Genomic DNA, 12,741 nt, shown 5'->3' with positions numbered 1-12,741 from the left:
TGCCGCCATTGGCCGCGGTGCGCGGGCGGAAGTGCGCGCGGCCGGGCGGCTCGCGCTGGTTGACGGGAGCGCGGCTGTTTGAAGGAGAGGCAATGGCGGGGCGGCTGTTGGAGTCCGTCGGGCCCGGGCCGGGCGCCGAGGATGCGGCCGATTCGAACGCGAAGCGGGAAGTCCTGGAGCATCTCTGGTTCGTGCCGCGGGGCGGGGCGGGAGCGCCGCGCGGACGGTGGCCTTGAGAGCGGCGCGCGGGAGGGCTAGCGGGCCTGACGGTGTCCTTCGCTCCATTGCAGCGTGAGGACGCATCTGAAGCAGCTGGCGATGGAGTTCAGCACCGCCTGCCCCCACAGTAAGCCGCCGCCGGGGTTCGTCCCCCGCCCTATGGGGGCGTGAGCCGTTCTTGTCGCTTTTCATTCCCCCGCGTCCCTTTTCGCCGTCGGCACGTCCCTCGAGCTACAAATGGAAGCACTCGAAAGCCGAATCGTTCCTCTGGCGCAGCGGGCGGGCGGGCGGCGCGGGACGGGCGGGGAAGGGGGGCGCCGTGAGCCGCGCTCCGGCACGGTGCTCCGGCACGCCTGCGGCGCTGAACTGATGCTCTTGCTTTGCAGGTGAAGAGTGCAACAATGGTATGGAGTTAAGCTTCGTCGAAAGGTATGCGATTCCTTACGGTCAAACTTCTCGGTTCGGTTCCCAACCGTTCTGCAGTTAAAACACGCCAGAAATGCTCTTCTGGTTATCACTGCTTGGTAAGAACTCCTCGTGACGATCCTTACTTTGTAAGGGTTCAGTTAAAGCGAGTGAAGAAACTATGGCAAAGAGATATTCCTCTCCATCTTCTAGTATAGTTCTGTATCTGCCTTGATTCCTGCCATGTACATTTGCAGTCCTTCTGGTGATGGCTGGAATTCAGTAGCATATTTCACCCTGTTAAAATATGAAACTTGAATTTTTAGCTTAGAGGAAAAACTCATTGCAGAGAGCAAGTAAAGAATTGGAGATTGCTTTTTAACTTCTTTGTTCTTTTCATGTTTGTTTGTTTTTTTTTCAGTGGCAAAGAAAGTTTGGAAGAATTGGGGAAAGTAAAAACTGCCTTTGAAAGCAAAGCATTAGCCTTACGAAGGTAGATGGCTTTTCTTCCCATTTAGCTGGAGGCTTTCTGCTGCTTTATCTGTGTGCACATGCATGCACAATTGCATAATTCTAATTAAAATAGGATTTCAAAGTGATGTAGTGTGTGTTGCCAACATGAGAGATTTAACACCATTGAAACCCCAGGAACAAAAAGGCATGTACCATAGGAAATAACAATAAATGAATAGAAACACATGCAAACCTCTGAGATCCTGCAAAATTACAAAAAGGCAGTTTGTATGTATATCTAGAAACAAAGCTGTTGGTAGTATTTAACAAATTCCTATGAAAGGGTGGGGGGGTGATAGTTTTGTGTATCCTATTTTGCATGACTGTTCATTTGAATTCCTACCGTTGCCCAGCATCCCTCCTGCAGACTGGGACTAATGGTGTCTGAAGCATGTTTGTCAAGAGAGAAATGCATTGTTACTCCTACAAATGGTTAATTGATACACTTTTCTTGTCCTGAGAATGAAGCTTCAGTATTTAACAAGTTTAACATTTGAAAGTTACAGTTGTGGTTGTTTTGTTGCTTTTTTTTTAATATGCATTTCCAATGCCAAAGTAGGTATAAATAGAACTTGGAAATCTCTTTTCTGCTATTTACCTAAATTGAAATCTCTCAGTTTCTGTCAATGTTCATCAGAGATATGTTTCTTCTTTATACCACACAGGATCCAGCTTACGGATGCTCTGAGAAAGAAAGTTAAACAAAATGATGGTTGTACACGGTAAGGTGTTTTGAGTTCAAGCTTAGCTTTCACCTTTCTGATTTTCTCCCTACATATCCTAACAACTTCTTTATACTCTCCACAAGTTGCCTGTACCTTTTTCCACAGGAGGTAGACATTCTTTTTCTCCTGGAGCCTCAGAAAAAGTTCCCTGTTCAACCATGCCAGTTTTCTTCCCTGCCAGTTACAGGAATAGCACAGGAAGACAGCCTGTTCCTGCACCTCTAAGACTTCTTTCTCAAGGAGCTCTGGCTTTCCTGGACCCCTTACCCTTCAGGACTGAATCCCAAGGATTCAGGGTCCTGAATAGTTCAAAGTCTGCCCTCTGGAAGTCCAAAGTAGCAGTTTTGCTGGCCCCTTCCTGACTTCATGAAGAATGGAGAACTCTATCGTTTCATGATCACTCTCCAAGACAGCTCTCAACCTCCACACCTTCCACTAGTCCTTCCCTGTTCATGAATAGCAGGTCTAGCAGGGTGCTTCCATAGTAGGTTCTCTTACCAGCTGTATCAGGAAGTTAACTTCCACACACTAGAAACTCAGACTGCTGTTTCTGCACTGTGTTATATTTCCACCATATATCAGGGAACCTGAAGTCCCCCATGAGAACAAGGGCTGGTGATCACACAGCTTCTGTCAGCTGCTCACAGAAAACCTTATCTGTCTCTTCATCCTAGTTAAGCAGTCTGTAACAGATCCCCCACCAGGATATCAACCTTGTTGGCCCTTCCCCGATCCTTGCCAATAGAGGCTGAAGCTTATCATTCCCAGCTCTGAGCTCAGCAACTTAAAAACGCTCTCTAAGGCAGAGAGCCAGGCTGCTGCCCCTCTCCTTCCATGCCTATCTTCTGAAAAGCTTATAGCCATCTACTGCAATACTCCAGTCATGGAAGCAATCCCACCATGTTTCCATAATGGAAACTAAGTCATAGTTTGCCTGCTGCCATTTGCCTCAGCCCCAGTCCCTGACCTTGGCCTCAGGGAGGCAGCACACTTTCCTACAGATAGAGTGTGGCCAATATATTGGGCCTTCCTTTTCCCTCAGACGGGAGTTGCCTATGACTACCCTTTTTTCCTTCTTGGCACAGGCAGTCTTGAGGCATGGAGTTGATTGCCTCACACTAGACAACCGCTGGGTGGACTTTCCACGTGTCCTCACTCACCTCTTGAGATCCAGAGCCTCAAACTTATTATGTAGGAGTATCTGGGGAATTGAGGTAGGTAGGGACAGGGTTTGCCTGTAACACTGAGCTGGGATCTGATTCCATTCCTCCCTTGTCTCCTAGGTCCCCTCCATCTGCCTAACACTGACAGGGAGGGGATCCACCACTGTTTGGGGTGTATCACCACAGTGCCTTTCTCACAATTATGGCAGGGAGTTACTCCACCTCTCTATCTCCTGCTCACAGTCCCTGATGCTCCTCAACCTCTCCACCTGCTCCTTGAGTTCTGCCACCAGGCTGAGCAGATCTTGTACGTGTTCACAGCTCATGCAGGTAGTATCCCTGCCACTCTAGCAGCAGCAGCAGGCTCTGACATTCCTTGCATCCAGAGATCTGAACAGCCACATTCTTAGGCAGGCACTCCATCTGATCTCCATTACATCCCTGTCACAGGCCTGAACTGGAACTCCATCAGGAGCTCCATCACTTGTCATTCTTGAGTGCTTTGGCTTCCTTGTTTCACAGGCTCTATGACTCAAAGTATCAGACAAATTTAACTGAAACATTAGCAAAACTGGGTGGAAACAAGGAGACTATATAGTGCTTATAACTATATTTGGTATAGTACCCTTTATTTTGGTGTTAAGATAAGTGGCCATTTTTTGATTAAATAACTTTGGTTAAAGCATTTATGTTGTTGACACATCATAATGGTCATAAATAATGTAACTTTATTTCCTTCATTAGACTAATTATGGAAAGAATGAAAGACATAATCAAGCTTAACTGCGAAATATTTCAAGCTCATCAGGTAAGAGTCGGTTGTACCTTCTGTTGCAGTTACACAGGCCTCCAACTTCAGTACGGACGAAGGAACAGTTTCAAGTGACAGGAATGCACAAGTCATTTGAAGTAGATATGTGGCCCAAATGTGGTTCCTAGGGTCGTTAAAATTAGCAAAATGGTTACTTAACATGAATATGTGAAAAAGTCTGCTTCTAAAGCTGCACTTAACTGCTTCTGCAGACTGAATTAGCATCATCAATATTTATAAGAGATAACAGTCCAGGATTTTTTTTTCTTTCAGCAAGCACGTGTGATTAGAGAGAATTTGAATGACATTAGAAGGAGAAGATACCGTAAGTGTTTTATATATATTGGTTTTGTTTTATAATTAAAAATATGGTTCACATCTTAAACTGCTTCTTTAGAAATATTAAGTAACTATGAAATTCCCGATACAGTTATAAAAATTCTGAAGAGGGGTGTGTGAAGTATATAAAAATAAGCTTGTATGATGTCTACATGAAAGTAAGACTGATACAATAGAATATATCAGTCAGATAGTAGGCCAGAGATAGAAGAGTGTGCTAAAAAAATGGTGATGATGTTTCAATATTTAGTTCAAGCTCCCCAGCAGGTTACACTTTACTTACGAACTCAGATCAGTTCTTAGAGGCCTAAAGGATATTTTTTTTGTCAAATTGTACTTTTGTTTGTGAATTAGGAGTGAGTGGATTTACATACAAAGAACTTGTGTAGTAGTATAGGTCTTGTTATTCAATATGCTTATTACGGTGGATCAAACTTAGATTTGAAATAACTTTTCAATAATATCTTGAGAAATAAGGGAAGGAATACTGGGTCAGGGCTTCCTGTTCATGCTTTCTATTTAAGAACTCTCCCTTATTCATCCTAACTTCTAGCCTAGTTTTCTAGTGGTAATATTACTGGTATTGTCCATGTGTCCCTTGTGTGACTTTTGAATTTGCTTTCCATCACATTTGAAAAAGGGAAAAAGATCTGAGATGCCTCTGTCTGTAAAATTGTGCCAAATGAAGACAGGGTGTGGGACAGGTGTTCAAATCAGCGCCCATGTCTGATGGAAATGCAGACAGTTTTGTTAGCTGCCAGGGAACCAATCAGTGTATGCTGGTACCAGATACCCACAGCATTTGTTTCTTGTGGAAGGTGCGTTGGAGGAAAGGGATGGAATGAGTTTGATCTATTACAGTGGAATGTCTACAAGCAAGAAGCAGCTCTTTAGGTCTTCTGCTCACTAATCAATTTTTGAATGCTTTGTTCTCCTAATAATGGAACAGTTCTGAAACAGGCTGAAGGAGAGAAGGCGCTGCGAATTTCTACCACAATGAGGAAAAAAAAGGAAGTAGCAAGAATGAAAATCACTGAAAAGTTGAAGTTATTCCATAGGAATGTACAGTATGAAAGGAAGGTGATTGTGTTAATTCAGAATATACTCCAGGTAATATTATAGCTTTCAGAAGCAGTTTGTAGTTTGCACTACAAAAAGATAACTACTGAATGTAACTTCAAACAAAATTGTGTTTTCTAAAATCTTTTTATAACAGCATCAAATTAAAAAAACTGCAGTAAGGCATATCTTATTGTTTTAAAAACCAAAAGTGTTAAATTATTAGGAGCTTGTATGGAATAATTACTTACAGAGTTTAGGAACAGTCTATCAATGTCCATCTCTCTGTTCCCTTAAAACTACATAAATAAGGCATTTTCCAGAAGTGTGTCTATCATGGCAGAGGCCATATTTCCTCACACCGTGAGTCACCCCTACACCCATCAAACCAGAATAAATAAGTAGGTCTTAAACCTGTGATACCAGTGAGCCAGACTGCTTCTAATTACGTGTTGCCCTTCACAGTGTTGTGAAAGTGTTTTTAAATGTTTTCATCAGTGTTGCCTTCATGCTCTTGGTTACTCATCTGTCAGCTACTGCTGAATAGTCTGTATTAGTAAATCTGGTTGGCAGATTTCCTGGAGTTTGGCATCATGCAAAGTAAGGTAGAAAACTGATACGAGATTTGAGTAGGAGGAGAGCTTCCTGCAACATCCTGTGCTTAGAGGGGCTCTACTAAAGCTCTGCTGCTGGCTGGTAATTGTCTTTTCACAGCATCACTTGCAACACCTTACTTTGCAGATCAGTGACCTAATTAATGCAGAGATGAGAGGCACAGTGAATTGCAGGAGCTATGAGTTTGTCTAATTAGTTATGGAAATGCAGTGAAGAATGCAGTTTCTTTAAATACACATGCTTGTTGAGGTGTTTAGATGGAAGAGAGGATATAACCATTCTGTGAATTCATATGCTCAGAAGAATATCAAGAACAGAAAAAAAGCCACATGTTTTTGTGTTGCATGCTTTGTCTACCAGTGGTTTGAAATGTGTTTCTTCTCACTAAGAATGGGAAATTGAATGTTTTAGTGGGTTCTGTGTTACGTTTAACTAGTTCTATTTATGTTCTAAATGACAGAAATGGACAAGTCTTTTTGGTTAAATTTAAAAATTCCCATGTTCAATCCAGAATGGCAAAGTGAGAATGTTAGAAATTGTATCATTGTGTGTTAGGGCAAACTTTCTTTCATGTGGTTAAAAAGAAAAGTAAATAAACCTCTTAAATTGCTATCTTTAAAATAGGAATAGTGTGCCAGCACCAGCAGAAAATCTAAAGGGCTGTTTAGTTTGCTTGTTTTTTGCCCTTGTGTTGACAATAAGATCTCCTCCCTCCCCTAGTCCTGCCAGGCACTGAAAAAAATGCTTTCAGTGTCAAGGACTTCCAAATTTGGAAAGAAAAAAGCAGATAAAAAAGCCAACACTCCACCTTTTGATCCTTTTTTGAAGACATTTGTGGTTTTTAAACTATGGTTTTTCTGTCTTGCAGAATATCATAGTTGGATGCCAAGTCAACTGGACGAAAGATCCATCTTTAAAAGCAATTATTCTACAGCTTGAGAAAGATGTCTCCATTCAGAATCTCTTGTAGTCGGCAAGATGGTGTTTAATTGTAGACTGTACTTACTTAACACATTGTATCTTATTTAGTGAAATCAGCCTTTCAATTTGAGATTTCAACCTTTCTGAAATTTCTCTTATCTACAGACCCAGGATGTAGCTGTGCCACTCACTTTTCCAAAATGATATTCTAACTTGGTAGATAGCAGATGTGACAATACCTATTGCATAGCTGACAAAAGGAGCTGAAGAGCGAGCTTGAGCTGTGCTATGCCAAGAACTCATTTCCCCATAAAATGCAGCAACAGTACAAGAAATAACCTGTGTGTTACGATCACTTAGGCAGATGGGCTGACGGTGCAGCCCTACCACCAACCTGCACAGAGGAGAGGTGCCCACGTGGCCCTGTGCCACCAGGCTGTGGGCACCACGGCCCATGCAGAGCTCAGGCTGCACAACTTGGTCCTAACCTCATTTTAAGCTCTGGACGTGTTCTGTGTGCTCTGAAGTGTGTTTCTGCACTGCAAGGTGATTAGCTAGGTCGAGCACCCAGGAATTACATATGGTGCTGCTGCGGCTGTCCCACCTGGAAAACAGGACTGAGGTGAGAGGAGCGGCTTCGCGCGTGCGAGCAGCGCCCCACCTTCAACGCTGCCGTGCCTGACCTGTACTCGATCGGCTAAACCTGTCTGCGTCTAACGGCCTAAATAAAGCGATGAGTTTCTGCTGTGGCGAGACGCCTGCTTTTCAAAAGGGCGGAGTCACCTCCCGCGGTCGCCCCGCCTGGCGCCCTGCGGCCCCGCCCGTTCTGCTCGCTCTGCCCGCGGGGCGGGGCGGGGCGCGGCGCTGCCCCTCGTGCGGGCGGCGGTGTGTGCGGCGGGGGGCACCATGGGCAGCAAGATGGCGGCGGCCGCTCGGGTCGTGCAGGTACCGGCGCACTCCGCGAGGGCACGGCAGAAACAGTGCGGTGGCGGGGCCGGCAGCTTGGCGCGGCCGAGGGGCTCCGCTCGCGGCCGGCGGGGCCCGGAGAGGCCTGGGCCCGGGCTGCGGCGGGGAGGTCGGCGGTGTCCTTGGACTGGCGAGGGGGCGGGCGGCGGGGCCGGCCCGGAGCGGGTCCCGCGGTGCGCGGCGCTCTGTGAGCTGCTCGGGGCTCCCTAAGCCGCGCGGCGGTGGCCGAAGGAGGCGAAGGGAACGCGCCGCCCCTTTTGGGCCGCGAGGGCGGAGGAAGACCTTCAGAGGTGAAGTTCCTCCATGGCTGGAAGTGAAAAGGCGGCCGCTGAGGTGGTCAAGCTGGCAGTGCGCAGAGCAGCGGTATGGAGGGGCTGTATAACGGTGCGTGTCCCTTTGTATTACTGCGATGTTGGTGTTTGTCGGAAGTACACGTTATTCACCTTATTTTCTCTTCTGCCTTGTTATGTTGCAGGTAGTGAAGCCACATACTCCGCTGATTAAGTTCCCGGACAGAAAAAGCGGTCCCAGGCCTAAAAGTAAGTGTTTTGCCTGGGGATGCAGCAGGCCCCAGGTCTCGTTGCCTTACCAGTTATATACCAGAATGCACTTTCTGCTTCAGCCAAATGACTCCACTGATTCAGAGTAAAGTTTCTGAAAAAGGATTGTTTTACAGAATCATAGGGGTTGGAAGAGACGTCATGAGAAATCATGAGTCCAAAACCCTGCTAGAGCAGATACCTTGCAGCAGGTCAGACAAGTAAGTGTCCAGGTGGGTCTTGAATATCTCCATAGAAGAAGACTTCACAACCTCCCTGGGCTGCCTGTTGTAGTTGCTCTGTCATCCTTACTGTAAAGAAGTTCTTTTGCATGTTAGTACAGAACTTTCTGTGTTCAAGTTTTAGGCCATTTCTCTTTGTCCTCTTGCCACGCCACAACGCCACCAAAAGAGCTTGGCCTCATCCATTTGCCTCCTACCTCCAATTAGATATTCATAAACATTTACTGAGTTCCCCTGCAGTTTTCTTTTCACCAGATGGAACAAACCCAGGTTACTCAGCCTTTCCTCGCACAGGCTTTTAATCATCTTTGTGGCCCTCCACTGGACTCCTTTTTTGAAGTAGGGAGCCCAGAACTGGACACAGTAGTCTAAATGTGGCCTCACCAGGGCAGAGAAGAGAGAGAGAATTCCGTTCCTTAACCTGCTGGCCACATTCTTTCTAATGCACCCCAGGATATCATTGGCCTTCTTAGCAACTAGGGCTCAACTGCTGGTTCATGGCCAACCTGTTGTCTGCGACCCCCAGGTCCTTCTCTGCAGAGCTCCTTTCCAGTAGGTCACTCCTAACCTGTAATATGCATGAGATTATTCCTCACTGGGTGCAAGACTCTACACTTGCTTTGCTCTTGTTAAACCTTATCACGTTGCTCCCAACTCTCCAGTCTGTCCAGGTCTTGTTGAATGGCAGCACAGCCTTCAGCCATTCCTCCCAGTTTTGTATCATCAGCAAATTCCTCGAAGGTGGACTTTATCCCTTCATCCAGGTCACTGATGAAGATGTTGAACAAGACTGGATCCAGCACCAGCCCCTGGAGAACACCGCTCTGTTGCTGGCCTCCAACTACTCTGCACTACTGATACAGCCCTCAGAGCTCGGCTAGTCAACCAGTTCTCAATCCACCTCACTGTCCACTGATCTATCCCACATTTTTTAAGTTTCATAACAAGGATGTTGTGGGAGACAGTGTCATATGCCTTGCTGAAGTCAAGCTACACAACATCCATTGCTCTCTCCCCATCTATCCAGCCACTGATGACATCATAGAACATTATCACTTGGTCAAGCATGATTTCTCTTTGGTGAATCTATGTTGACTCTTCCTGATAACCTTCTGCTCTTCCAATTGCTTGGAGATGGCATCCAGAAGAAGTTGTTCCATCACCTTTCTAGGGCAGAGGTGAGGCTGACTGGCCTGTAGTTTCTGCGATCCTCCTCCTCTCCCTTTTTGAAGACTGACATTGGCTATCCTCCAGTCTTCAGACACCTCTCCCATTTGCCAAGACCTTTCAAAAACAATAGAGAACAGTTCAGCAATGACCTCTGTCAGTTCTCAGCACGTGAGTGCAAACTGTTGTGGGCCATAGGTGTGTGTTTTGTTGGATTTTGGCTAGGTGCTTTCTGACCAGATCCACCTTAACCTACAAAAACTCTTCCTTTCCCAGACTCTCTCTCTTACCTCCAGGGTCTGGGATTCCTGAGGGCTAGTTTTAGCATTAGAGACTGAAGCAAAGAGGGCATTCAGAACCTCTGCCTTCTCACTATCCCCTTTTACCAGGGCACCGATCTCATTTATTAGGGGACCTGCATTTTCCCTCATCTTCCTTCTACTGTTGACATACTTTAAAGAAATTTTTTTGTTATCCTTTTCCTTGTTGGCATGGTTTAATTTCAAGAGGGCCTTAGCCTTCTTCGTTGTATCCCTATGGGCCCTGGCAACATTCCTGTATTTATCCCAGGTGGACAGGCCCCTTTTCCACATTTAATTTCTTATTTTCTTTTAGTTTATCCATGAGTTCCCTGCTTTTAGGTTGAAATGACTCTTTGATGTCTTCTCTACAACTGGAGGAATACAAATAATAATGCATGTCTATTTCTTCCATCTGTTCCTTGGTCAGACCAGATTCTTGAAGATTTCCTACTCACACGAAGTCCCTTTTTTGCACGTACTCATATTCACCTGAGCTGGTTGTGCCAAGGTCAGCTTTAAGGATTCAGTGATGTTTGCAGAAATGTTGCATTTTCCTCATCTCTTCTTTTCTTGATTTTTGTGGTATTTAATGTTTGTTTTATTTTAAAACCTTGGTTGCAGGTGGCAGAGCTATCCCACTGTAAGTTTTAAGAAGTGTTTCCTGGTCTTATTAATCAGTGCTGAGAAAAAAAAATATTTCCATGGCCATCTTTGAGACATCAATCTATACCTATAGCTGCGTTGATGTTTATAACAGTACTGAAGATGCTATATTTAGACATCAAAGCTATGTAAGCTGAATGTTGTTGTTTTTCTTTGGAGTCAACAAAGCATTTGAAACTAAAATAGCAAATGTCTTACTTAAATAGCAAATATCTTAGAAAGCTGTCTTACATTGCTCTCTCTTTTCTTTTCTTTTTTTTCTTTTATTTTTTTTCCTAATACTCAGGTCAAAAATTTTCAGCACCAGAATTATCTCCTGGAAGACTTGCTTAGACATCTAAAGATTTTTTTTTTTTCCTTTTTTTTTCCTAATGTTCAAATATTGATGGCTAAAAACATGAATTTTAAATTTGAGAAACTACTGCCTTCAGACTCCAAATTCTGTAAAACAATCTGAAGTGTGAAGTATGACTGTTCAGTAAAAAGAACACTTGGAAGCAACTTAGTCCATGAGTAACTGTTCCATATATTTGTCGTAGCATTATTACATATGTAATGCAGCTGTAAGGCTAGTTTATCCATTTACACAAAGTATCTGCAGTGCACATCAGTGCCACTTCTGTCATGCCTATGAACTAGTCAGGAACTATGTTTTGGGATAACTTTGTCATTCATACCACCTCTCATGCTAGTGATCTGCTTTCTTAGAGGCATAAAAAGCGTGTTACTTACGTCTTGCTTATCTCTGCATCGGAAGAATTTTGCCACCATACGCTTTTGTTCTATGATAGACCATTCAAAAATTGCAATCTGTCTATTTGCTCAAAGGCTGCAGCAGTAACTGTGTCTCACTATACCAAACCAGCCAAACAGAACGTTGCAGATCAAGGCTATGCTGTTAGAAACTCTGTGCTTGAAAGGCCAGTGAAATTCTTTTATGGTATTACTATTGCGGTATGCTATCAAACGGAAGGAAAAAAAGTGGTAGACAGTGATGAGCTAAAGCAACTGCAGCTTAGGTCTGATACTTTTCAATCCTGAGTTCTCATGTTTCTACTTGACTAATGCTTTTGTTCCAACTGTATATCAGACTTGAAACTATATGATAGAGGAGAATCTCAGGCAAATCTCTAAAAGTTTTCATGGCGTATAAAACAAGCTTGGAAAAAGTTTCTCGTTTTTCATATATTTTATCTTTTGAAACAAAAACATATTCTAGGCCCTACTAACCAAAACTGCATGAAATCTGGCAAACAGCTCTTCTTTCTGTTTTCCTTTTCTGTTCCCTTTGCCTCCACTCTGAAATTTTAGAATTTCATCATAATGGCATACCCTCTGTTCAGCTGGTGTGCCTGTTGATGGGCTCTCTTCCTCCTCACTCTATTTGGGCCCTCCTTTACTGAACCAGCTGATCGATTTGTAGCTTTCAGGTACAGTTTTTTGACTGAGAACTTCTTGGTACACCTCTCAGTGACGTTTTTCTGTTTTCTGTTGTATTTTTTATTGCTTTTGTGTTTTTTTTGGGGGGGTGGGAATTTGTTTGTTTTTACCAACAGTGGCTGGATGACTTTGCTGCAGCTGGTTTTCATTCCTGTCCCAAATGACTCAGACATCCTATAGCTCTTCCTTTCTCTTTACCAATCTCGCTGGAGGCAGCAGGGAGAGGTGCAGACAGTATTGAGGCATCTTAACATCTTTGCTCAGTCTTGATGATGCTGGTTGTTGTATAATTTTGAGTCCTTCTGTTCCAGCCACTTAGATGTTGTGTTCTTCTTGATAATTTTTCAGAGGCACTGAGAAAAGCTTCCTGTGGAAGCATTCTGCTTTATCAGGTCTTTTAACTTTATATACAGAGGTCTTCAATACTTCTGATGTAAACATATAGCTATGGGACTCAGTCCTGCCTGGTATGGTAATTGTAATTGTGGTGTAAGACCTGACATGGAGGGACAGACCTGAGATCCAAAATGCTGATTTATGGTAACAGTGCCTGCTTGTTACCAGTTTTCTGTTCTCAAACTGGAGGCGGCTTCCCTCTTGCAAATTCGTTAAGACTTGCTCCTTGGCCTCACCTGTAAAGTATTTAATATAT

The 12,741-nt window shown here is 44.2% G+C and overlaps 2 protein-coding genes across 2 annotated transcripts in view; both read left to right on the top strand.

The window, feature by feature from the left end:
- Positions 1 to 92: 92 nt before the first annotated feature.
- CENPH (centromere protein H) lies at positions 93 to 6,819 on the top strand (the record flags this gene model as incomplete). Its single annotated transcript, XM_079548282.1, has 8 exons — positions 93 to 187; positions 291 to 386; positions 1,046 to 1,117; positions 1,803 to 1,859; positions 3,770 to 3,833; positions 4,110 to 4,161; positions 5,125 to 5,285; positions 6,718 to 6,819. The coding sequence occupies 8 exons, from the start codon at positions 93 to 95 to the stop codon at positions 6,817 to 6,819; spliced, it is 699 nt and encodes a 232-aa protein (XP_079404408.1).
- An 857-nt stretch (positions 6,820 to 7,676) lies between these two features.
- CDK7 (cyclin dependent kinase 7) overlaps positions 7,677 to 12,741 on the top strand; it is a gene marked incomplete at its 5' end in the record, with an annotated part of 28,136 nt that continues 23,071 nt past the window's right edge. Inside the window, 2 exons of the mRNA XM_079548360.1 lie at positions 7,677 to 7,715; positions 8,212 to 8,275. Of these exons, the coding sequence (XP_079404486.1) occupies positions 7,677 to 7,715; positions 8,212 to 8,275 (103 nt within the window). The remainder of the gene's footprint in view (positions 7,716 to 8,211; positions 8,276 to 12,741) is intronic.

This window comes from Tetrao urogallus (assembly GCF_951394365.1).
Source record: "Tetrao urogallus genome assembly, chromosome: Z".
Lineage (NCBI taxonomy): Eukaryota > Metazoa > Chordata > Aves > Galliformes > Phasianidae > Tetrao > Tetrao urogallus.
The sequence above is the reverse complement of the archived record's forward strand: the minus strand, read 5'-3'. Positions and strand labels throughout refer to the sequence as shown.